Here is a 26,411-nt window from a genome sequence, read left to right on the forward strand (position 1 = left end):
GAGGTGAAAGTTAGAGAGAGAGAGGTGAAAGTTAGAGAGAGAGGTGAAAGTTAAAGAGAGAGGTGAAAGAGAGAGGTGAAAGAGAGAGAGGTGAAAGTTAGAGAGAGAGGTGAAAGTTAGAGAGAGAGGTGAAAGAGAGAGAGGTGAAAGAGAGAGAGAGGTGAAAGAGAGATGGGTGAAAGAGAGAGAGGTGAAAGAGAGATGGGTGAAAGAGAGAGAGGTGAAAGAGAGAGGGGTGAAAGAGAGAGGGGTCAAAGAGAAAGAGGTGAAAGAGAGAGGTGAAAGAGAGAAGTGAAAGAGAGAGGTGAAAGAGAGAGAGATGAAAGTTAAAGAGGTGAAAGAGAGAGGTGAAAGTTAAAGAGTGGTGTAAGTTAGAGAGAGAGGTGAAAGAGAGAGGTGAAAGTTAAAGAGTGGTGTAAGCAAAAGGGAAAAGGGAAGAGTAGAAGAGAAAAGAGACACCTACCAATCTCAACTGCCGTATCGTCTTAGAAAAGCAAAGAAACAAAGGAAACAACATATGGTTAAAATCTTTAATTAATCAAATAAAAGACACCTGCATGTTGTCTGTTATTTATTGTGAGGTCACCATAGGAGGAACACATTGCAGTGCATCCCAAATGGCACCCTATTCCCTAGTGCACTACTTTTGACCAGGGCCCATAGGGTTATGTAGTGAATAGGTTGCCATTTGGGACACGTCGATTGTCCTCTGATTAGTTGGGAAGAACCTTTTGTACTTGATAGGCATTGAGGCACATTATCTAGAGAGTTCAGACAAACTCATAATCACATGCAAACATGTAGGTCTACATAACAACTCTTCAATTTAGACTCATCCAACCATGCTTTGGTCTCTCGCTCCCGAGTGGCTCAGTGGTCTAAGGCACTGCATCGCAGTGCTAGCTGTGCCACTAGAGATCCTGGTTCGAATCCAGGCTCTGTCGTAGCCGGCCGCGACCGGGAGACCCATGGGGCGGCGCACAATTGGCCCAGCGTCATCCAGGGTAGGGTAAGGGAATGGCCGGCAGGGGATGTAGCTCAGTTGGTAGAGCATGGCGTTTGCAACGCTAGGGTTGTGGGTTCGATAAAAATAATGTATGCGCTAACTGTAAGTCGCTCTGGATAAGAGCGTCTGCTAAATGACTAAAATGTAAATGTCTCTAGTGATACAGACCATGGCAAGAGGCTGTGTCCCAAACTGCACCCTATGGGGCCTGGTCAAAAGCAGTGCACTATATAGGGAATGCTGTGCCATTTGGGACGGATCCAGAGTATTTATCTCTAGTGGTACAAACACTGTCCTGATCTGTAGCAGTATCACTAAACCCAACAACATGGCAAGCTGATGCAGGCCCATGCAACCACACACAGCTGTCTGGTGAGGCCACAGCACAGCAGTGACGAAGAGAAGGGGGTTCTGTCCCAAATGGAACCCTATTACTTATATCATGTACTACTTTTGACCAGAGCCGATGGGGCACTATATAGGGAATAGGGTTCCATTTGGGACGCAGATGACAAGAGTGGAGGTCTACATACATCCCAGACCAATTTGGAGCCACTTAAAAAGCTTCCTTCCCTTCATGTGGTCCCAATTCCAACAAAAAGGGTTCAATCCAAAACATACAGGACTGCATCTATGAGAGCCTCGAGCTCACCTTACAGCGGACCGCTTTTCCCAGAGCGCATGAGGAGATGTTGCATCACGCTACAAGGTAATCGCTAGCCATAACAATAGTCAGGAATGATCACGGGAAATAATGTTTTATTTTCTCGAACCAGCGGTTAGGTTAGGATACATGCTAAAAGCGTCTCGCGGTGACAGGTTCTTTTTAAGTGGGAGACTGGGAGTGGGTAATGTGAATTTGAAAGCCTTTATCTGACATCTTGTTTCACATGTTAGTGTGTGTTCACAGCAATGCTGCGTCCTCCTATTGTAATGTAACATCTTAAGTAAAACTATCTTATGAAGAGACTAAAGAGAGAGATCGGAGAACAGTGGCTGAGAAAGAGAGGGAGGGAGAGAGAGAGAAAGAGAGAGAGATGGAAGGAGGGAAAGAGGGAAAGAGAGAGGGAGAATGTGTGTAAACAAGAGACAGGAAAGGGTGAAAAAAGAGGGAGAGTTTATCAGAGGGAAGTAGAGACCTTCAAATAGAACTGAACTCATTACACTGGTACCCTGCTTTCATCTCCTGGCTATCTGCACACGATGGGGAAAGTTGGAGTAATAATAATAATAATATGCCACTTAGCAGACGCTTTTATCCAAAGCGACTTACAGTCATGTGTGCATACATTTTTACGTATGGGTGGTCCAGGGGATCGAACCCACTACCCTGGCGTTACAAGCGCCATGCTCTACCAATTGAGCTACAGAGGACCACTAATAATAATAATAATATAATATATAATAATAATAATAGTAATAGTTTAGTAGCAACTATTTATTCCTCTGCATTCTACACCTGATGGAAAACCATGCGATAACAGCGTACAGGATGAAGAATCCACAGGGTAAAACAGCAGGAGAGAGCTAAAAGTATGGTAGCGACTAGTGAGACAGCGGTAGCCAGCCAAATTCTTAAAGTTTTAGTTCATAAGGGACTTTGACATTTTGGTCCTCCAGACCTACATTTTGAGAGCAGTAGTCTGTCTACTCTAGAGAGACGAGAGAGTGAGTAAGTAGTGCTGGTATTGTCGTTACGCGCCGGGGCCTGCAGTGACAGTGGAGCCTATCATTTACTAGGGAGTCGAGCCATCATGGCCGCCCACGCTGCCTGTGGCTGCAGCTCTTACAGTGTAGTCAGACTGCAACTGGATGCCTCACGGCTCTCTATGGAGACACACCGAGCCGTCATGGCTGCCCACGCTGCCTGTGGCTGCAGCTCTTACAGTGCAGTCAGACTGCAACAGGACACCTCACGGCAACCCACAACCTGCTTCACTAGGGAACTGGGCCAGGGACATCAACTCAGTACTGTCCTATACTGCAGAAGTCTTCTCTCCCTTCTCTGCTCAGTCCTCCTCATGCAGTAAGCTCTTTACCTGGTCACTCAGTCAGTCAATCTTCCTCCCTCTCCACCTCTGTCCCTCCCCCTCTCTTCCTCTCTCTCTCTCTCCGTTCCTGGCAGCGAGGCCCATCGCTCAGCTATCTCATTACCGGTGAAGAGGCTGTGGAATGACCTTCAGTCAACACCCTCTGAATGGTGAAGAGTTATTGGCTGATGTCACTCTGCTGCCTGGTGGGCCAACACACAGGCTACATCGCAAATGGCACCCTACTCCCTATATAGTGCACTACTTTTGACCAGGGCCAATAGGGTTCTGGTCAAAAGTAGTGCACTATATAGGGAATAGGGTGCCATTTGGGATGCACCAACAGATGGAGATGGCCTTCCCTCCTCTTTCCCTTGAACAAACTCAACGTTTTTATGGCCAGGATGAGACCGGACCGGGTGGAATTTTCCAGATGACATGAAATTAGATCGTTTTCATACGTCGGGACGACGGCGATTGGAACGACGGCGGTTAGACAGATTGTTTACAGTCAGGCTGTAACTGCCGGTAACGAATGGAGCTGATCCACATTAGGGCCTCTGCTCTGTCTGGCTGTAATCTGTATATGATTGAGTTTTATATTGCATTTTAGTATAAGCGTATATCTGGAAATGTATACGCAGAGATTAATAACTAACACACCATGACACTCATGTGTTATAAGTTGTTCTGATATGTTGAAGGTTTTATTTCAGAGGGAAAATAATCCATTCAAAATAATAAGTCTAATAGACATTATCGAGACTTAACCTTCATGGCTGAAATGAAACTGGAATAAACTTTTTTTTTACTGCTTTGTTTGTGAGCATTTCAGTTGAGACTTGAAATAATTATTTACATCTCCGTTGAGAATTGAAATAGTTCTATAAATTGAGGGAAGGCCAAGTTCAGGAGCACTTAGTAGAATCTGGGGCACCGTTTAAGAGTGGTTCAATCTTTCTTTCAGCAGTTAGAGAGAAAGAGCGTGTGTCGGGTGAGACAACAGTAACCTGTGGAGGGAGAGAGACAGAGAAAGAGTAGGCCTCAAGGTGAGCTATAAGTACACCCACGTGTTTGGCAGCTAGGCTAGCGCTCCTAACTACTATACAATCAGACAGTGGCGTGATCGCATGTCAAATGTATGGAGAGATGTGGCGTGCCATAATAATGTACGGAGAGATGTGCTATAGGGGAGAGTTTTCACTTGAGAGACTATATTAAAATAGCTCAGGAAGCTGTCAGGCTGTCAGGGCTCTTTCAAAGAGGAGGGGTAGAGGAGAGGATGGGTGGAAGAGAGAATAGGAGGAGAGGATAAGTAGAGGAGGAGAGCAGACTGGATGAGAGCCAGAGAGACATGATGCAAGGTTTGGGTAATGATGGAGGGAGGAGAGACAGAGGGAGGGAGGGCGGGCGGGAGGGAGGAGAGAGATGGAGGGATATGGAGGGAGATAGAGGGAGATAGAGGGAGGGAGAGGTATCAAAACCAGCCTAGACTCTGTCACCCACCATGAGATTCAGGGAAATGACTTTAACCTGGCACTGCTTAAAGGCCTACAGCCTTTTATTACCGAATGTTAAGGCATTAAACTACATTATTCCAGTATAGGGTGCATCTTGGAAGGAGAAGGAGACTATTTATAAGGCGTAAACGTTCTGCGTAAACGGACATGGTTAAGTGATGCTAGACCGGCCGGTTCAGTCCAAGATCAATATTGTTCCTATGGAGCTAGCTCCTGGGCTGGAAACACCGAGGCCCCCGGACCCCGACACACACACGCATTGACGCACTCACGCATGCACACACAGACGGATGCCAGACGCGCACACACGCGCACAAGCACACACCTCCCTCTGTAACAGTAGTCTCTTTGGTATCTTTCAATTAGCTAATGATTTATGACTGTGAGGCTGCAGACAAACAGGCCTGCCTGGTCTAAACCCAAGGAACTCAATCTCTCCCTCCCTTCTTTCCTCCTCCTGACCTGACAGTCCACAGGGTCACACACTGAACTGTCCTTTTCTGCTCCCTTTAGTCTCTGGCTCCGCCTCTCTTCACTCCCACTGTTCTGTTTCTCTCTTCCTAGCTTTCTGTCTCAGAGCGAGTTCCTTTACACTGTGAAAAGTGTTGTATGTGAGTGTGCAGAATAGAGAGAAGGCTATTATCATCCCCTGGTCACACATCAAACCCTAGCAATGTCCATTATGGCACCTTATTCCCTATAAAGTGCACTATTTTTGACCAGGGCCCATAGAGCATAGGGTGCCATTTGGGACACTCCCTGAGACTGTGGTCTGGGACTTCCTACTCAACACAGGTACATTCTATTCATCATACTGTATGGCCGCCCAGTATTTACCATACACACAGGCATTACATAGTACTGCCTCTACTACTGCTGCTACAGCTCAAAGAGAGTGGGTGTCCCAAATGGTACCCTATGCCCTTTTTAGTGCAGCCATAGGACTAGGTTGTAGGGTGCCATTTGGGATGCACCCACACACATACATATACTACTACTGCTGCTAGGCTGTGGTATGAAACGCATAAATCAAAAAAGGAAACTGGGTTTATTCATATTAAAGAGAAACAGGAGAACAGTACAGCTCTATCGTACAGGCTACTCTTTTTATTCGGTCTCTGTCTTTCGCCTTACTCTCTGCTCTCTCTCCCCTTTTCTCTCTCTCGCTCTTTACAACTTTGTGTCAGTCAGGCTATGTTGAGCTGATCCTCACCATGTCTGCCAATAGTGTGTGGTTTAACATAACCAGGAAGGAAACAAGGAAATTATAAATCACTTGAGGTTATGATTCTAAATTTAGTCGGTAGCCATCTTTAAAGCATTGCTTTGTAATCACTAGTCAGTCCACTATTAGGGCCCCCATGTTTTGGTTTCTTCAACGAGGAAAGGAATTGAGCTATGGACATTTCCTATCCATGTCCTACTTAGGGGGAGAGACAACTGTAAGGGGGTTAATTTTTTAGTCAAATAAGGACTATTTTATACATCTTACATGGTCTCTGTGTGTGCTACCAAACCAGCAGCATCTGTATTCTGCTCATATGTTTAGGAAGCAGATAAATAAATTGCAGGTACAGTGAAATGCTTGTGTTTCTAGCATCAACAGTGCAGTAATAATACCTAACAATACAAAACAATACAATCATAATCCAAAAGTAACAAGCAATGTTAGAGTCCGGAATATATACACACACAGAACAAAAATATAAACGCAACATGTAAAGTGTTGGTCCCATGTTTCATGAGCTGAAATAAAACATCCCAGAAATGTTCCATATGCAAAAAACGCTTATTTCTCTCAAATTTTGTTCACAAATTTGTTTACATCCCTGTTAGTGAACATTTCTCCTTTGCCAAGATAAGCCATCCACCTGACAGGTGTGGCAAATCAAGAAGCTGATTAAACAGCATTATCATTACACAGGTGCACCTTGTGCTGTGGACAATAAAAGGCCACTCACACAACACAATGCCACAGTTTTGAGGGAGCGTGCAATTGGCATGCTGACTGCAGAAATGTCCACCAGAGCTGTTGCCAGAGAATTGAATGTTAATTTCTCTACCATAAGCCGCCTCCAACGTCGTTTTAGAGAATTTAGCAGTACATCCAACTGGCCTCACAACCGCAGACCACGTGTAACCACGCCAGCCCAGGACCTCCACATCTGGCTTCCTCACCTGCGGGATAGTCTGAGACCAGCCACCTGGACAGCTGATGAAACTGAGGAGTATTTCTGTCTGTAATAAAGCCCTTTTGTGGGGAAAAACTCATTTTGATTGGCTGGGCCTGGCTCCCAAGTAGGTGGGCCTATGCCCTCCCAGGCCCACCCATGGCTGCGCCCCTGCCCAGTCATGTGAAATACATAGATTAGGGCCTAATGAATTTATTTCAAATCACTGATTTCCTTGTATGAACTGTAACTCAGTAAAATCGTTGAAATTGTTGCATGTTGCATTTATATTTCTGCTCAGTATATTATATATATATATAAAATGGTGTGCATAGCCAGTATAAGAATAGAAAAGGTGTGTACAGCAGTAGTTACTGTATATAGGATGAGCCATGACTAGAATACAGTATAAACATATAAAGTGGGTAAAACAGTATATAAATATTATTAAAGTGACCCGTGTTCAATTACTAAGTACATAGGGCAGCAGTCTCTAAGGTGCAGGGTAGAGTACCGGGTGGTAGCCGGCTAGTAACAGTGACTAAGTTCAGGGCAGAGTACTGGGTGGAGGCCGGCTAGTGGTGACTGTTTAACAGTCTGATGGCCTGGAGTTAGAAGCTGTTTTTCAGTCTCTCGGTCCCAGCTTTGATGCACCTGTACTGTCTCCTCCTTTTAGATGGTAGTGGGGTGAACAGGCCGAGGCTCGGGTGGCTGAGGTCCTTCTTGGCGTTCCTGTGACACCGTGTGCTGTAGATGTCCTGGAGGGCAGGCAGTGTGCCCCCGATGAAGCGTTGGGCTGACCGCACCACCCTCTGGAGAGCCCTGCGGTTGCGGACGGCACAATTGCCGACAGGATGCTCTCAATTGTGCATCTGTAGAAGTGTGTGAGGGTCTCGGGGGCCAAGACTAATTTCTTCAGCGCTGTTGTGCCTTCTTCACCACACTGTCTGTGTGAAGGGAACATTTCAGGTGGTCAGTGATGTGCACGCCAAGGAATTTGAAGCTTTTGACCCTCTCCACTGCGGCCCTGTTGATGTGGATGGGGGCGTGCTCTCTCTGCTGTCTCCTGAAGTCCACGATCAGCTCCTTCGTTTCGTTGACACTGAGGGAGAGGTTATTTTCCTGGCACCATTCCGCCAGCGATCTCACCTCCTCCCTGTAGGCTGTCTCGTCATTGTTGATATATGTTACGGTAGAGAACATGTCTGCTCTAATCATCCCTGGCTTTACTGCTGAATGTGTGTCAGACATGGAGATTGACAGAACGCACAGAGAGAGAGAGAGAGAGAGAGAGAGAGAGAGAGAGAGAGAGAGAGAGAGAGAGAGAGAGAGAGAGAGAGAGAGAGAGAGAGAGAGCGAGAGAGCGAGAGAGAGCGAGGAATGAGTGATGACAGGTCACATGGACAAAGGCAATATGGTACAGTGTGGACATGATGAAAAGGTGGAGAGAGGGAACAGAGAAGAGGAATACACACCTCCTCGGCTGAGAGGCAGTGTGTACAAACAGTTCACCATACACACTAGGACACACACACTGACATGCCTGAGAGGTACTGTGTACACACTCTGAAACGCTAGGAGGTCTGGGGCTGCATAAGGAAATAAACACTTTGGGAGTCGAGACAGTTGGTTTCTGTCTAAAGTGTTAACTAACTTGTAATTACCTGTTAATCACTGTTCATATTTGAAAGTGTTTTGCAGAAGCAGGTAAGCCTGTGTGGCTGTTAGTTGGTTAACCTGTGTAGTGGTGAAGGGTTGAGGCCTATTCTCTCCCTATTTTCTCTCTCTCTCTCCCTCCCTCCCTCCCCCCTCCCCCCTCTCTCTCTCCCTCTGTCCCGCTCCCTCTGTCCCAGTTCCTCTCTCTTTTTCCCGCTCCCTCTGTCCCAGTTCCTCTCTCTTTGTCCCCGTTCCTCTCTCTGTCCCCCTCCCTCTCGCTCTGTCCCATCCCTCTCTCTGTGTCACCCTCCCTCTCTCTCTGTCCCCCTCCCTCTCTCTCTGTCCCTCTCTCTGTCCCTCTCTTTATCTCTGTCCATCTCTCTCTCTCTCTCTTTCTTTCTGTCTCTCTCTCCGTCCCTCTCCCTCTCTTTGTATGCTCTAGCCGCGTGTTTCCCACCTCAGCCCTCTCTGTCTATCAGTCTGTGTCGTGAGTTCAGCCTGGCCGACGACTGCAGGGAGTGTGTGTGTGTATGTGTGGTGCAGTCTTGAGGCAGGAGGCCCACATGTTCACACACAGTAAAACATGTTAATGTGTAAACCAGAGTGGTGCTAGGCTTGCGGGAGGTTAATTTACAGTTCTGAGACTGAGCCCCTTTCACATCCCCACATACAACCTCCTTCCTATCTGATCATTAATTCATTATTAAACCTTGCAGAGCAGCACTTTTAGTAGATAGGGATAGGTTTTCCAGAGGGCAGCCCCACATATCCAACCACATCAACACCAGGAGGGAGGGAGGGACGGAGGGAGGGAGAGAACCAGACACAACATTTCCCTAGATGAGCACCAGCACTGCAGCCTTCGAGCGTGTAGGGATTGTGCCTGATCGTTAATCAATCAGATAGTGGACGGTAGTCTCCTGATACCTATCCACATGTAGATAAAGGGCCTCATTGCTAAAATCCCGAAGTATCCCTTAAAGTCTCTACACTGAGTGACTGGCTAGTGGCAGGAAGTATGCTTACATGATCTGTGTGAGTGTGCCTGTGTGAGTGCGTGTGCCCGTGTGTGTGTGCATGTGTGCATGTGTGTGTGTGTGTGTGTGGCTGTGATATACTGTATGCTTACATGATCTTCTGTTGGAGATCTTCTGGGGCTGAAGAACATGGGCGGCGGGCCGACGCAGTGCAAATCTCCTGGAAGAAAAGAGGAAGAGAAGAAGAGAAGAAGAGTAGAGGAGAGAGAGAGAGAGGATAGGAGAGAGAGAGAGAGAGAGCAGAGAGAGAGAGAGAGAGAGAGAGAGAGAGAGAGAGAGATAGAGAGAGGATAGGAGAGAGAGAGAGAGAGAGAGAGAGAGAGAGAGAGAGAGAGAGAGAGAGAGAGAGAGAGAGAGAGAGAGAGAGAGAAGGAGAGCGAGGATAGCAGAGAGAGGATGAGAGAGAGAGAGAGAGAGAGAGAGAGAGAGAGAGAGAGAGATGGAGAGAGAGAGAGAGAGAGAGAGAGAGAGAGAGAGAGAGAGAGAGAGAGAGAGAGAGAGAGAGAGAGAGAGAGAGAGAGAGGAGATGAGAGGATAGGAGAGAGAGAGAATAGGAGAGAGAGAGGATAGGAGAGAGAGAGAGAGAGGATAGGAGAGAGAGGATAGGAGAGAGAGAGGATAGGAGAGAGAGAGAGAGGGGGAGAGGAGAGTATAGGAGAGAGAGAGGATAGGAGAGAGAGAGAGAGGGGGAGAGGAGAGTATAGGAGAGAGAGAGGATAGGAGAGAGAGAGAGAGAGAGAGAGAGAGAGAGAGAGATACAGAGAGGAGAGAGAGGGAGTGACAGAGAGGAGAGAGAGAGTGACAGAGAGGAGAGAGAGAGGGTGACAGAGGGGAGAGAGAGAGAGTGACAGAGGGGAGAGAGAGAGAGAGACAGAGGGGAGGGAGAGAGACAGACAGAGAGGAGAGAGACAGACAGAGAGGAGAGAGAGAGAGAGAGAGAGAGAGAGAGAGAGAGAGAGAGAGAGAGAGAGAGAGAGAGAGAGAGAGAGATGAGGGAGAGAGAGATGAGGGAGAAGAATCACAATAAAACCATCAGCTTTCATAGTCGCACTGGGATTAATAAACACTTTCTGCTATGATACCCAGAAACATTCTTAAATATCCATCACGTTCATTCTTTAGGGTGAAAAAATGACAAAAAGAAAGGGAAGAGGCAGGAGAGAGAGAGAGAGAGAGAGAGAGAGAGAGAGAGAGAGAGAGAGAGAGAGAGAAAAAGGAGGTGCAAGAATAAATGTGAAGGATTTTGAGTTTTTTATGTAGTTTTTTTTCTCTCTGTGCTCATTGGTTGTTCAGACAGAGCCAAGAAACTGCCCCAGTCCTCCAGCCCTGTGTTGCACATCAGCAGCCATCCGAGCTTGCCACTGATGTGCAATTTTCCATCCGCTCCCCTTCCCAAGTGGATCAGTACCAGTGCTATCATTTTCTGTCATTACTCATTTTGGGCCAGACGCGCACGGAAATCCAAAGTATTTTGGCAGCGCCAGGCAAGGGGGGAGGGGGGGTAGAAGGAGGGAGGGTGGAGAGGGGAAAAAAAGGAAAGAGAAAGAAATAGTAATTCCTTTCATTGTGACAGCAGTGAAACACTCTAGGCCTGGACTGGGCTTGTAATGAGGGTGGCAGACAGACAGGCCTTGCCCTGGCTATGGAGAGGGGAGTGTGGTTGGGAGACAGAAGGGGGGAGAATGGCTAAAGGTGGTGGAAGACAGACAGAGAGGGGGGTGAGGGGGAGGGGGTAGGGGGTTTGAGGGAGAGGTGGATGGGGGTAGGAAGCGTTGGGATGTCTGGGAAGTAGGGCTGGGCGGCAGACACAGACACAGACACACACACACACACACACACAGACCTTGCCCTGGCTGGAAGAGGGGGGTATGGGAGAGAGGTTAAAGAGGAGGACAGGGGGTAGGGGGGAGAGGAGGACAGAGTTTATGGGGGTATGGGGGGGGTGTCTGGTCCATGGATATCTCACTCACCTCTCCTGGAACTGTTTGGAGGGTATGAGGCCTGCGCGGGGGTTGGCATGGCCATCTTGTTTAGCCTGCCACCAGTTTGCATCATCCTGGCTCATGATCTGAAGGATATCTCCCCTCTTGAAGGCCAGGCCCGCCTCCGTACACGGGATGGCTTTGTCCTCCGCTGGGTCGTAGTCAAACAGTGTCTTCACAAACATCTGGAGAGAGATGGGGGGAGACAGAAAGACAGAGAGAGAGAGAAGTTTTACGGCGATCCAAACCTGCCCGGCTTCGGAACCAGATCAGACACACTTCACTGTTGCTTAATGTGATTGGCCAGGAAAGGTCAACACAATCAGGAGTTTGTCTATTACCTGCCTGAAGCACTGAAGCCATTGGCTCTAGTCTCTCTCTGGGTTATTCCATCAACATGGCCTGCGTACCAAATGGCACCCTATTTCCAACATAGTGCACTACTTTGACCAGGGCCGATAGGGCTCTGGTCAAAAGTAGTGCACTATATAGGGAATGGAGGAGGAACACCCCTACATACTAAAGTCTGTCAGCTGTCTTACAGCGTGGCGAGACTTTAACATCTCCTGAATCACAGGCTCCAAATGTGACTCCTGCTTCGTTCCGCTTTGTGATTTGGGCGGATTCGCAGGTCAAATTAACTTTGGTAATCTTTCCCTACTGAAGAGGAAAAAACTATTTTGCAGAGATGGGCTAATTTATCTTGGCAGTCAGAGGAGGGAGGGACACACTTCTTCATCAACACAACAGAGGTAAGACCTGGGAGAGGGAAAGGAGCGGAGACTTGGACATCTTTCAAATCAAATCAAATCAAATCAAATTTTATTGGTCACATGCGCCGAATACAACAGGTGCAGACATTGCAGTGAAATGCTTACTTACAGCCCTTAACCAACAGTGCATTTATTTTAAACAAAAAAAAAGTAAGAATAAAACAACAACAACAAAAAAGTGTTGAGAAAAAAAGAGCAGAAGTAAAATAAAGTGACAGTAGGGAGGCTATATATACAGTAAAATAAAGTGACAGTAGGGAGGCTATATATATAGGGGGGTACCGTTGCAGAGTCAATGTGCGGGGGCACCGCTAGTTGAGGTAGTTGAGGTAATATGTACATGTGGGTAGAGTTAAAGTGACTATGCATAAATACTTAACAGAGTAGCAGCAGCGTAAAAGGATGGGGTGGGGGGGCAGTGCAAATAGTCCGGGTAGCCATGATTAGCTGTTCAGGAGTCTTATGGCTTGGGGGTAGAAGCTGTTGAGAAGTCTTTTGGACCTAGACTTGGCACTCCGGTACCGCTTGCCCGTGCGGTAGCAGAGAGAACAGTCTATGACTAGGGTGGCTGGAGTCTTTGACAATTTTGAGGGCCTTCCTCTGACACCGCCTGGTATAGAGGTCCTGGATGGCAGGGAGCTTTGCCCCAGTGATGTACTGGGCCGTACGCACTACCCTCTGTAGTGCCTTGCGGTCAGAGGCCAAGCAGTTGCCATACCAGGCGGTGATGCAACCAGTCAGGATGCTCTCGATGGTGCAGCTGTAGAATTTTTGGAGGATCTGAGGACCCATGCCAAATCTTTTTAGTCTCCTGAGGGGGAATAGGCTTTGTCGTGCCCTCTTCACGACTGTCTTGGTGTGTTTGGACCATGATAGTTCGTTGGTGATGTGGACATGATCTTTCCCTTTATAGCGAAAACAACTCACTGCATCCTCACTCCAAGACGCTAAAGCAGTCACAGTAAATTATCAGTCCTTAGCCACTGGTGAGCATGTGCAGACAGAGTGAGACAGAGAGCGAAAGAGAGAGCCATTCTCAAACAACAAAGCAATCACCTACAGAGAGATGAACTTTGAGAAGAGTCCCCTAAGTAAGCTGGTCTTGGGGCTCTGTTCACAAACACAAACAGACCACACAGAGACCCAGGACAACAACACAATTAGACCCAACCAAATCATGAGAAAACAAAAAGAGAATTACTTGACACATTGGAAAGAATTAACAAAAAAACTGAGCAAACTAGAATGCTATTTGGCCCTAAACAGAGAGTACACAGTGGCAGAATACCTGACCACTGTGACTGACCCAAACCTAAGGAAAACTTTGACTATGTACAGACTCAGTGAGCATAGCCTTGCTATTGAGAAAGGCAGCCGTAGGCAGACCAGGCTCTCAAGAGAAGACAGGCTATGTGCAAACTTCCCACAAAATGAGGTGGAAACTGAGCTGCACTTCCTAACCTCCTGCCAAATGTATAACCATATTAGAGACACATATTTCCCTCAGATTACACAGATCCACAAAGAATTAGAAAACAAACCCAATTTTGATAAACTCCCTTATCTACTGGGTGAAATACCACAGTGTGCCATCACAGCAGCAAGATTTGTGATCTGTTGCCACAAGAAAAGGGCAACCAGTGAAGAACAAACACTATTGTAAATACAACCCATATTTATTTTCCCATTTGTACTTTAACTATTTGCACATTGTTACAACACTGTATATATACACATAATACGACATTTGAAATGTCTTTATTCTTTTGGAACTTCTGAGTGTAATGTTTACTGTTAATATTTATTGTTTATTTCACTTTTGTTTACTATCTACGTCACTAGCTTTGGCAATGTTAACATACGTTTCCCATGCCAATAAAGCCCTTAAATTGAAAATGTAAATTGAATTGAGAGAGCGCGAGAGAGAGCGAGAGAGCGAGAGAGCGAGAGAGCGAGAGAGCGAGAGAGAGAGAGCGAGAGAGAGAGAGAGAGAGAGAGAGAGAGAGAGAGAGAGAGAGAGAGAGAGAGAGAGAGAGAGAGAGAGAGAGAGAGAGAGAGAGCGAGAGAGAGAGAGAGAGAGAGAGAGAGCGCGAGAGCGAGAGCGAGAGAGAGAGAGCGAGAGAGAGAGAGAGAGAGAGATAAAGAGGGTAAAGTCCCTGCATGTGTCAAGGTGATTTAAGGAGCGCTACGTTGCCATGTAGTGAAATGCTGTTTCAGATGGGGACGTTTTGTTTGGGTCTGAGCGAGGAGGGAACAGGCTTTCTGGCTCTGCAGCCTAACAGCAGAATAAACCAATACATCCTTGCTGAAAGCTCCTGCTTCTCTCTCCCTCTCCTCTCGTCTTGTCCATCTTTCTTTTTCTCTCTACAGTTTTACACATGTGTACCCAATTAGCCCGCACTTCAATGTATTTATTATAGCCAAGGAAAAAGAGTAAACTAGTTCTTCTCAGAGGGGAGGCTGAAGTTCTGGCACCGATACACAGGTTCAGATTGATATCTGAAATGGACATATTAAAACCATTAAACTATGACAGAGAGTACAACCAAGCCCCCCTCCAACCCACCCACCCACACGCACATGCACCCTGTGTTCTGACAAATGATATTCCAGCTGGTCTTTTGACCTGAGCCTCAGCCAGGGGAGCTACTCCCCCTAGCCCCCTCTGTTATTGATAAATGCCTATGAAAGACTATACATCACAACTATGAGTTGGAGAATACAGGATATAGCCAGTCAGAGGATTTTCAGTTAAAACATCCACCTAACGTTACAAGCAACTACAAGCAACTATTTACAGTACACATACAGTTCATTCGGAAAGTATTTAGACTCCTTGACTTTTTCCACATTTTGTTACGTTACAGCCTTATTCTAAAATTGATTAAATTGTTTTTCCCCCTCATCAATCTACACACAATACCCCATAATGACACATTTAAAAGAAAAACTGACATATCACATTTACAGGAGTATTCAGACCCTTAACTCATTACTTTGTTGAAGCACCTTTGGCAGCAATTACAGCCTCGAGTCTTGTTGGGTATGACGCTACAAGCTTGGCACACCTGTATTTCGGAGGTTTCTCCCATTCTTCTCTGCAGATCCTCTCAAGCTCTATCAGGTTGGATGGGGAGCATCGCTGCACAGCTATTTTCAGGTCTCTCCAGACATGTTAAATCGGGTTCAAGTCCAGGTTCTGGCTGGGCCACTCAAGGACATTCAGTGACTTGTTGCGAAGCCACGCCTGCGTTGTCTTGGCTGTGTGGAGGGTCGTTGTCCTGTTGGAAGGTGAACCTTCGTTTGAGGTCCTGAGCGCTTTGGAGCAGGTTTTCATCAATTATTTCTCTGTACTTTGCTCCGTTCATCTTTCCCTCGATCCTGACTAGTCTCCCAGTCCCTGCTGCTGAAAAACATCCCCACAGCATGATGCTGCCACCACCATGCGTCACTGTAGGGATGGTGCCAGGTTTCCTCCAGACGTGATGCTTGGCATTCAGGCCAAAGAGTTCAATCTTGATTTCATCAGACCAGAGAATCTTGTCTCTCATGGTCTGAGAGTCCTTTAGGTGCCTTTTGGCAAACCAAGCGGGCTGTCATGTGCCTTTTACTGAGGAGTGGCTTGATGGAGTGCTGCAGAGATGGTTGTCCTTCTGGAAGGTTCTCCCATCTTCACAGAGGAACTCTGGAGCTCTGTCAGAGTGACCATCGGGTTATTGGTCACCTCCCTGACCAAGGCCCTTCTCCCCCAATTGCTCAGTTTGGCCGGGCGGCCAGCTCTAAGAAGAGTCTTGGTGGTTCCAAACTTCTTCCATTGTGTGTATATTATTCCATCCTGTGTTCTTGGGGACCTTCAATGCTGCAGAAATTTTTTGGTACCCTTCCCCAGATCTGTGCCATTCGACACAATCCTGTCTCGGAGCTCTACAGACAATTCCTTCGACCCCATGGCTTGGTTTTTGCTCTGACATGCACGGTCAACTGTGGGGCCTTATATAGACAGGTGTGTGCCTTTCCAATCAATTGAATAGACCACAGGTGGACTCTAATCAACGTGTAGAAACATCAAGGATGCAAACAAGATGCACCTGAGCTCAATATCGAGTCTCATTGAAAAGGGTCTGAATACTTATGTAAATAAAGTATCTGTTTTCTATTTTAAATACATTTTCTACATTTTCTAAAAACCTGTTTTCGCTTTGTCATTATGGGGTATGGTGTATAGATTGATGAGGAAAAAAATTAATCTAATCAATTTTAGAATAAGGCTGTAACGTAACAAAATGCGGAAAAAGGGAAGGGGTCTGAACACTTTCTGAATGCACTATATACCCACAAAACAAACACAAATATCACATTCACACTCATACAAACGCATACATAAGTATCTACTGTACACAGTTAAAATATAAACCTGACACAGGCAACCCTGTCACATACACACTCATACAAATGCATTCAGGAGTAACTGTACACCTTCTTACAAAAACACACAATAGAATCAAACATGTATTGTACAATAGCACCCACAAGATCCTATCCTCACCCTATATACAGTCCTGCCACTACAAACAAGGCTTGCGAAAGTATTTACAACCCTTGGCATTTTTCCCATTTTGTTGCCTTACAACCTGGAATTAAAATGGATTTTTTGGGGGGTTTGTATCATTTGATTTACACATCATGCCTACCACTTTGAAGATGCAAAATATTTTTTATTTTGAAACAAACAAGAAATAAGACAAAAACACTGAAAACTTGAGCGTGCATAACTATTCACCCCACACAAAGTCAATACTTTGTAGAGCCAACTTTTGCAGCAATTACAGCTGCTAGTCTCTTGGGGTATGTCTCTATAAGTTTGGCACATCTAGCCACTGGGATTTTTGCCCATTCTTCAAGGCAAAACTGCTCCAGCTCTTTCAAGTTGGATGGGTTCCGCTGGTGTACACCAATCTTTAAGTCATACCACAGATTCTCAATTGTATTGAGGTCTGAGCTTTGACTAGGCCATTCCAAGACATTTAAATGTTTCCCCTTAAACCACTCAAGTCTTGCTTTAGCAGTATGCTTAGGGTCATTGTCCTGCTGGAAGGTGAACCTCCGTCACAGTATCAAATCTCTGGAAGACTGAAACAGGTTTCCCTCAAGATTTTCCCTGTATTTAGCGCCATCCATCATTCCTTCAATTCTGACCAGTTTCCCAGTCCCTGCCGATGGTGTTCTCGGGGTGATGAGAGGTGTTGGGTTTGCGCCAGACATTGCGTTTTCCTTGATGGCCAAAGAGCTCAATTTTTGTCTCATCTGACCAGAGTACCTTCTTCCATATGTTTGGGGAGTCTCCCACATGGCTTTTGGCTAACACCAAACGTGTTTGCTTATTTTTTTCTTTAAGCAATGGCTTTTTTCTGGCCACTCTTCCGTAAAGCCCAGCTCTGTGGAGTGTACGGCTTAAAGTGGTCCTATGGACAGATACCCCAATCTCCGCTGTGGAGCTTTGCAGCTTCTTCATGGTTATCTTTGGTTTCTTTGTTGCCTCTCTGATTAATGCCCTCCTTGCCTGGTCCGTGAGTTTTGGTGGGCGGCCCGCTCTTGGCAGGTTGGTTATGGTGCCATATTCTTTCAATTTTTTTTATAATGGATTTATTGGTGCTCCGTGGGATGTTCAACATTTCGGATATTTTTTTAGAACCCAACCCTGATCAGTACTTCTCCACAACTTTGTCCCTGACTTGTTTGGAGAGCTCCTTGGTATTCATTGTGCCGCTTGCTTGGTGGTGCTCCTTGCTTAGTAGCAAAGGGGGTGAATACATATGCACGCACCATTTTTCCGTTATTTATTTTTTAGAATTTTTTTAAACAAGTTATTTTTTTCATTTCACTTCACCAATTTGGACTATTTTGTGTATGTCTATTACATGAAATCCAAATAAAAATCCATTTAAATGACAGGTTGTAATGCAACAAAATAGGAAAAAACGCCAAGGGGGATGAATAGCTTTGCAAGGCACTGTAGATTTCCCGTTGAGGAATGCGTAGACTCCAGGGACCATATTCATAAAGGAGTGCTGACAGTGTTGGAGAGTAGTGAACTAACTACATGTAGCTTGGTAGTAGTTTAACTAAATTCAAATCTAGTGTTTTCAGTAGTTATTTACTTTTTTGCCATGTAGTTGTGTAGCTAACTACTGGAACTAAATACAAGAGACCTGCCTAATTCTCACTTGAAAATAGTTTTTGTGTTTAATAGGTTAAATTACACATTATTTTAACATATGAGCCCAAAGTGATCTGTTGTTGCAATTTATAGTGAATGACATTGTAATTTTTTCATGAAGTAGTTTGGATGTAGTGAATTACTTTTTCAAAGTAACTTTAGTTAAGTTAATTATATTGTTTCTTAAGGGTCGATTTAGTGTAGCTTAACTTCTTTCAGTGTTAAGTAATTGGTAGTTTGGTAAACTCTCTTTTCAGAGTAGGTTCCCAACACTGATCTAGGATCAGTTTTGTCTTTAAAATCATAATGAATAAGATGGGGGACCTGATCCTAGATCAACACTCTGAGATACTCAGAGTCTTTGTGAATACGGCGCCCAGCACTAAAGGCAGTAAGCAGTGTAACCCAATCAGCATAATGAATACGGTAGGACGGCAGCAGCAGGACCTTACCTTGGGCTCCTTGCTTGGCATCTCCTCTTTGATGGCTGGTATTAATTTAAACGTAATGGCCCCTTGGGACTGGGACTGAAACACAGACAACAGAAAGACAGATAGAGAGAGAAGAGAGGGAGAGAAAGAGAGAGATAGAGAGAGAGAAAGGGGGGTGGGGAGAGGGCAAAAATACAGTTTCATTGCAAATAACTCAAAACCCAACTAGCCTAATCCAATGAGAAAGCTTTAATATGAAGAGCGGTTTTATTTTTCAACAATAGATAATTTCAACAATTAGGATAGTATGACTGCTGGGAGAGTGGAGCGGAGGGAAGAGGAGAGCTGCCAAGAGGATTCTGGCCCTAAAGCAAATACAGCTTTTAACAGGTCCCAGTCTACCAATTCCAAACTATCTTTCTCTTTCCTCTCCAGCTCCATCTCTACCCAGAGCTGATCTGAGGACTGTGGCGGTGTGTGTGTGTTTGTTTGGAGAGACTACAAAGCCCCCTACAGGGACCTCTCCCTGCTTGTCTCTTCCAGTGGGAGTATGTGGCCCAACATATCCCAAACAGAGGCCTGCTCCTGGGCCTGCTGGTACAGCAGGGCTGGCCAGAGTTTAGCTTAGCTGTCAACACAGATGAATCATAGGGACATTGCCGCCCAGTGAGGATGAGTTAGGAGGAGAGAGTCCTGCCACTACAAACAAGATTGTAAATCTCTATAGCCACGGGGCCCCGGGACCAAAACACAACTATAAACAGCAGGTCAATGATAACATACACACACAAGCATGGACTAAAACACACACAGACATGCACGCACACACACCAGAATGTGGATGATTTCATCAGGCTTCTTGTCATCCACAGGAATCCCGTTCACTTCCCTCAGCTCGTCCCCTACATGGATCAGACCTGGGACAGGGACAAGACAGGGGACAGAGAGAGGGAGAGGGAGGAAGAGAGAGGGAGGGAGAGAGAAAGAGAGAGAGAGAGAGAGTGTCAAGCAGACACGGACACAGAGACATAACACACACTGTACAGAGTGCATACAAACACAGCTATACACACACAATAGAAAATACTGACCTACTAATAGAAATCCTTTGGGAGTTAATATCAGGCTAAACAATAAATGCATACTGCATATTAAACAGAGTATAATGAATGTGTGAGGTCGTATTGCTTTAGTAACACACACAGATTGGGGGGGTTGCTCTCCGCTCTCCAGCAGCGTGTGGCTCTCCTTCATGGTGGTATTAGTGATCATTGGGCTTCGCGATTTACCACTACGTATCAATTTCACAGGGCATGAATACACTTTACAACAGGACACGAATACACTTTACATTACACACTGAGTATAGGGTGGACAACAGAGAGAGAGAGAGAGAGAGAGAGAGAGAGAGAGAGAAGGGAGGGGCCAGAAAGAGAGAGAGGGCGGCAGAGAGCGAGAAGGGGGGAGGGGATGGGGGGAGATAGAGAGCCAGAGATAACTTACCACTTCTGTCTGCTGCTCCACCTCTCATGATCCTGGCGACAAGGATGGCTCCTGTGTGCTCATCACGCTTTATTGTGGCTCCCTGTGTCTCACACACACACACACACACACACACACACACACACACACACACACACACACAAAAGAAAAGAAAAAGGAGATAGATGAAGTATCATATGATGTTACACGTGTACCAATATACAGAAATTCCATAATGAATGTCCAACAGACATTTTTTGGTCAACCATCTCTTCCAAACTGCTACAGCTCTCTATGGTTTCCAACCCCAACCCCACTTCAATCAACCACTGGGGTGGATCCCCTTACTGGTTGACATGAACACCATAGCACAGGCTGTACAGTACAGCTGGGCATTTTCAGTCCAAACCTTTCCGGCATAGACATCTATCCTGGGCTTATGTCTGTGTGGACCAGCCCCTGACTGAAAGAGAGGTGAGGCCCTAGCAGGTAGTTAGCCCTCAGCCCTGTAGCAGCAGCAGACATCCAGACACTCTCTCTCGCTCTCGCTCTCCAGACACCCTGTGTTTTAACTGTGGTCTTTACTGCCCCATAGCTGAGACCAGGACACAGAGGGCAGGGGGAGACAGACATACAGACAGAGGATATATGGGACAGAAGGTATAAGTTTCCCTTTCCATTCCAACTGACAGTGTTCAGTTCAGCTAGTGATGTGTTTACCAGGGCTTCTCACTCTCCCTCTCCTCAGACAGCCTGAGAAAATAGGCCCAAAGTGTGCCAACAGCCAATCCTTCTACAAACAACTTATCGGCAGAGCGCTGGATGGTGGACGGACGCTGGCAGACAGCGAGACGAGAGATGGCGAAACCTTTCGAAACCGACCACAGCATGGAGTGTCATCACCGCCGCCATCGCCTCGCTATCTGACCGGACTGGCCCGAGCCAGACGGGTAACGGCTCCGTAGACGTGTAGTCTAGACACATACAGTTGAAGTCGGAAGTTTACATACACTTAGGTTGGAGTCATTAAAACTCATTTTTTAACCACTCCACAAATTAATTTTTCACAAACTATAGTTTTGGTAAGTCGGTTAGGACATTTACTTTGTGCATGACAAGTAATTTTTCCAACAATTGTTTACAGACAGATTATTTCAGTTATAATTCACTGTATCACAATTCCAGTTGGTCAGAAGTTTACAGTTGACTGACTAAGTTGACTGTGCCTTTAAACAGCTTGGAAAATTCCAGAAAATGATGTCATGGCTTTAGAAGCTTCTGATAGGCTAATTGACATAATTTGAGTCAATTGGAGGTGTACCTGTGGATGTATTTCAAGGCCTACCTTCAAACAGTGCCTCTTTGCTTGACATCATGGGAAAATCAAAAGAAATCAGCCAAATAATTGTAGACCTCCTCAAGTCTGGTTCATCCTTGGGAGCAATTTCCAAACGCCTGAAGGTACCACGTTAATCTGTACAAACAATAGTACACAAGTATAAACACCATGGGACCACACAGTCATCATACCACTCAGGAAGGAGACGCGTTCTGTCTCCTAGAGATTAACGTACTTTGGTGTGAAAAGTGCAAATCAATCCCAGAACAACAGCAAAGGACCTTGTGAAGATGCTGGATGAAACAGGTTCAAAAGTATCTATATCCACAGTAAAACGAGTCCTATATCGACATAACCTGAAAGGCCGCTCAGCAAGAAAGAAGCCACTGCTCCAAAATCGCCATAAAAAAGCCATACTACGGTTTGCAACTGCACATGGGGACAAATATCGTACTTTTTGGAGAAATGTCCTCTGGACTGATGAAACAAAAATAGAACTGTTTGGCCATAATGACCATCGTTATGTTTAGAGGAAAAAGGCGAACGCTTGCAAGCCGAAGAACACCATCCCAACCGTGAAGCACAGGGGTGGCAGCATCATGCTGTGGGGGTGCTTTGCTGCAGGAGGGACTGGTGCACTTCACAAAATAGATGGCATCATGAGGAAGGAAAATTATGTGGATATATTGAAGCAACATCTCAAGACATCAGTCAGGAAGTTAAAGCTTGGTCGCAAATGGGTCTTCCAAATGGACAATGACCCCAAACACATTTCCAAAGTTGTGGCAAAATGGCTTAAGGACAACAAAGTCAAGGTATTGGAGTGGCCATCACAAAGCCCTGACCTCAATCCTATAGAAAATGTGTGGGCAGAACTGAAAAAGAGTGTGCGCGCAAGGAGGCCTACAAACCTGACTCAGTTACACCAGCTCTGTCAGGAGGAATGGGCCAAAATTCACCCAACTTATTGTGGGAAGCTTGTGGAAGGCTACCTGAAATGTTTGACCGAAGTTAAACAATTTAAAGGCAATGCTACTAAATACTAATTGAGTGTATGTATACTTCTGACCCACTGGGAATGTGATGAAAGAAATAAAAGCTGAAATAAATCATTCTCTCTACTATTATTCTGACATTTCACATTCTTAAAATAAAGTGGTGATCCTAAATGACCTAAGACAGGGAATTGTTACTAGGAATAAATGTCAGAAATTGTGAAAAACTGAGTTTAGATGTATTTGGCTAAGGTGTACGTACATTTCCGACTTCAACTGTAGTTAGGAAATAGAAAACGCGTCATCCCTCGCTCCTCTCGTCTCTCTTGACCTGTTATTCACATCATCTTCATGACTGTTATTGTTTCTGTAAAGGAAGAGGCTCCACATTTCTTCACTGTATAGACTGTGCTTTATTTCAAACTGTCTAACTGTCTAACAAACTGCCATGTTATTCTAACCAACTGCCACTAGGGCCTAGCCAGGGGCACTCAGAGACACCTAGCCTACGTCAATGATGAGTCGATGGCCAACCAAACTTCTTTCTGTTCTATTTTTCTTGGGCTACCTACCTAACTAGAGTACCTCCACAGGCCCAACAGGCAGGACTGTCATGGCTGACGAGAAGCACAGATAGATCACTGGTTTCTACCACTAAATTACCACATCACCATCACTGTTTTCTTGACCTGTTCACTCCTAATGGTTTTCTCCTCCAATAATAATTTCCTCAAGGTCCTTTCCTCTGTGTGACGTTGAGTTAAGAAGAAGAGATGGTGGCTGGTCCTGATGGAAAGAGCAGAGGCCCTTTAACATGGGGATAAGACACTCCTCGGGCCAGAGATCTTCACAGCCTTTCCATTTCATTTCATCATTTGTCCAATTATGGTAACCAGAGAGGTTTTGGTAGGAGGAAATCAGAGGAGTGGTGGAGAGAGGGCAGAACACTGTCAAACCCTGGTGTCAAGGTCACAGCTAACCCCTCACTGTGACTATAAACAGCTGGAGCATGATGCAATAGAAGAGGGAGGGAGAGGGGGAGAGAGAGGGCAGGCATAGAGAGAGGGAGGGAGAGAGGGGGCAGAGAGAGAATGAGAGAGACAACAAAACAGAGAGAGAGAGAGAGAGAGAGAGAGAGAGAGAGAGAGAGAGAGAGAGAGAGAGAGAGAGAGAGAGAGAGAGAGAGAGAGAGAGAGAGAGAGAGAGAGAGAGAGAGAGAGAGAGAGAGAGAGAGAGAGAGGGAGAGAGAGAGAGGGGAGAGAGAGAGAGAGAGAGAGAGAGAGATACAGGTCTGTGTAGTTTCTCAGAGCAGTGTCCAGACCTTAGGGGCAGAGGGTTGCAGCACTCTGCTTTTCATCCAGTTCGGATGTTTTTGTCTGTGTGTTGTTGGCTGGGGGCCAGGACTGTGATGTGATGGATGTTTTTATAAGGTTTCATCGATAAGGAGGGAGGCTTGTGGCTGGCTAAAGGGTAAATGAAGAAGTGAGTAAGCTTTATCTGTTCTTTGTCATTACCACTCCTTTCCTAATCATATGTTGTACTGGACGTCAGACTAGTCTAGTACAGTAATTCTAGAACTGGAACTTGACCTACTACCCTACAGTTGTGATGGGCCGATCCCTATCCAGGCCAGAGCTACACCAAGTGGGAGGGAGGGAGGGATGGAGAGAGAGAGGGAGGGAGGGAGGGAGGGAGGGAGGGAGGGAGGGAGGGAGGGAGGGAGGGAGGGAGGGAGGGAGGGAGGGAGGGAGGGATGCATATGATTCCTGGATCACCTCATTGTGAACTCGGGGAAAACGAGCTCTTCTTGATAAGAGGAGTGCAGTCATCAGCCAAGTCATCAGACAGACTACTGGAGGGGGGTTAGACAGCCAAACAACCACCCAAAAGAGGCCAGCAGGGTGAGGCCCGTTAGGAGAGGGGGAAAGAGGGCGAGTGGATGGGTGGAGAGAGAGGGAGGGAGGGAGGGAGGGAGGGAGAGTAAGGGAGGGAGAGTAAGGGAGGGATAAATAGAAAGAAAGTGGGGGGAGAGGGATGGAGGGAGGTAAAAAGATAGAGTGAAATATAGAAAGAGCGAAAGAGAAGAGAGAATCTAAGAAAGACTGAGAGAAAGGAGGGTGAGACTGGGGGAAGACTTCCAAAGAGGGGATAGGTCCTCTCCAGGAGGGAGACATTAGGAGGTGACAACTTGTTCACATCAACTAACACTGAGCTGTTGAAATAATGAGCACTTCACGTCTCTACTAACACTCTCCCTGCTCCTTTCTCCAGGGTGAGTCAATTCAAATCACATTTCAGTATAGTACTCTCTTTGACCCTCTTTCTGATTGTGTGAGAGTTAATGACCACCTCCCCTCTCCCACGGCAGTTCTCACGTCCCCCCTCCTTTCCTCCCACCCCTCAACCTCCCCTCTCCCACAGCAGTTCTCACGTCCCCCCTCCTTACCTCCCACCCCTCAACCTCCCCTCTCCCACAGCAGTCCACACGTCCTCACCACATCGTTCCAGGGCCTCAACGAGCTGTGTGCCGCATGGAGAGGCTGGTACACTTCATTCCATATTCTCCTGGGCCAAATGTAGCTTTTCTGTAAGCTAGCTAATGGACCTGACCTGCTTTGGAAGTACTAGGAGAGGTAGAGGTAAAGGTAAAAGCCCCTCTATGGTACAGAGAAGTTTTGGGTTAAATGTTGTAACCCAATGGTCACCTTAAACCCTACCTCCCCAGCCTCCCTGTCCTGCTGATGCCCTGTGGTTAACTCTCACTAACAGCACTGATGCATAGCTCCTAATGAGCAAATACATAAACAGCCCAGCCCTGAACCAAAATAAGCTCTGGCTACAAATGCTGGGACGGGTGCATACAAGCGCACGCACGTACACACACACACATACAGTTGGGAAAGATTCACTAGCACTAGGCTGCATGGGGCCTCTCCTGAAGCTGCTAACCTGAGGACGGCTGCTCTGTTCGTTAACACAGACCCATCAGCACTCGCTGGCACATGGAAGCTATTTCGGAGACTCCAGTTGCGGCTGAGCCAAGGAGATTTTAACTAGAGCCAGGGAAACTGTGGTGCCCGGGGGTTACCTGAAAGCAGGCCAGCCAAAGACCGACTAACAGTCAGACAGACAGACAGACAGACATAGGCCTAGGAAGTGTCCCAAATGGCACCCTATTCCCTATATAGTGCACTACTTTCGACCAGGACCATATGGCCTCTAGTCAAAAGTAGTGCAATATATAGGGCATAGGGTGCCATTTGGGACTCACACAGACAGGCAGGAGGACTTAAGGGTTATGATTGATGTTGGACAATCACAAAGCCTGATGAATGAGCTACGCTACGCTGCTACGCTAGTAAGTAGAGGGGCCACCACTTAACCATCAAGTGACTGGCTAAACCTCGTCATTCTCACAAAATAGGTAGCTTAGTTAGCCCAAGAGGAGGGAAACACAGGGAAGTGTCTCTTTTTATGTGTATTTTGTTATGCTTTTCACCCCCTGCCTCTCCAAGTCACTGAGGGAGTCTTCCGACTCTGGGTGGAGGCCTAAAAATAGGCATTACTTAAAAGAAGCGAGCGAGCGAGCGAGCAAGCCTCCCTCCCTCCCAGATTTTATATGTTGGAGAAGTTAGCGATGTGGAATCGTCCTTGTGGAATCAGCAGTGCTTTTAGGTTCGGCCTCGGCGGTCAATTACTCATCAGTAAGTAAGGTGATCCTCAGCCTCTGCTCTGCTCTCCTCTCCCCCTGATCAGCTCCATATGGGATCCT

At 46.3% G+C, this 26,411-nt stretch overlaps 1 protein-coding gene across 2 annotated transcripts in view; it reads right to left on the reverse strand.

The window, feature by feature from the left end:
- The window catches only part of LOC121549949 (MAGUK p55 subfamily member 7), a 234,906-nt gene that overhangs the window by 46,777 nt on the left and 161,718 nt on the right, over positions 1-26,411 (reverse strand). Inside the window, exons 8-13 of one of the 2 annotated variants that reach the window (XM_045210515.1) lie at positions 20,327-20,408; positions 19,655-19,740; positions 18,845-18,919; positions 11,391-11,587; positions 9,513-9,580; positions 464-484 (exon numbers count right to left, since the gene is read on the reverse strand). In XM_045210515.1, the coding sequence (XP_045066450.1) occupies positions 464-484; positions 9,513-9,580; positions 11,391-11,587; positions 18,845-18,919; positions 19,655-19,740; positions 20,327-20,408 (529 nt within the window). The remainder of the gene's footprint in view (positions 1-463; positions 485-9,512; positions 9,581-11,390; positions 11,588-18,844; positions 18,920-19,654; positions 19,741-20,326; positions 20,409-26,411) is intronic. The other variant, XM_045210516.1, reaches the window with a different exon arrangement.

This window comes from Coregonus clupeaformis, chromosome 34, assembly GCF_020615455.1.
Source record: "Coregonus clupeaformis isolate EN_2021a chromosome 34, ASM2061545v1, whole genome shotgun sequence".
NCBI lineage: Eukaryota > Metazoa > Chordata > Actinopteri > Salmoniformes > Salmonidae > Coregonus > Coregonus clupeaformis.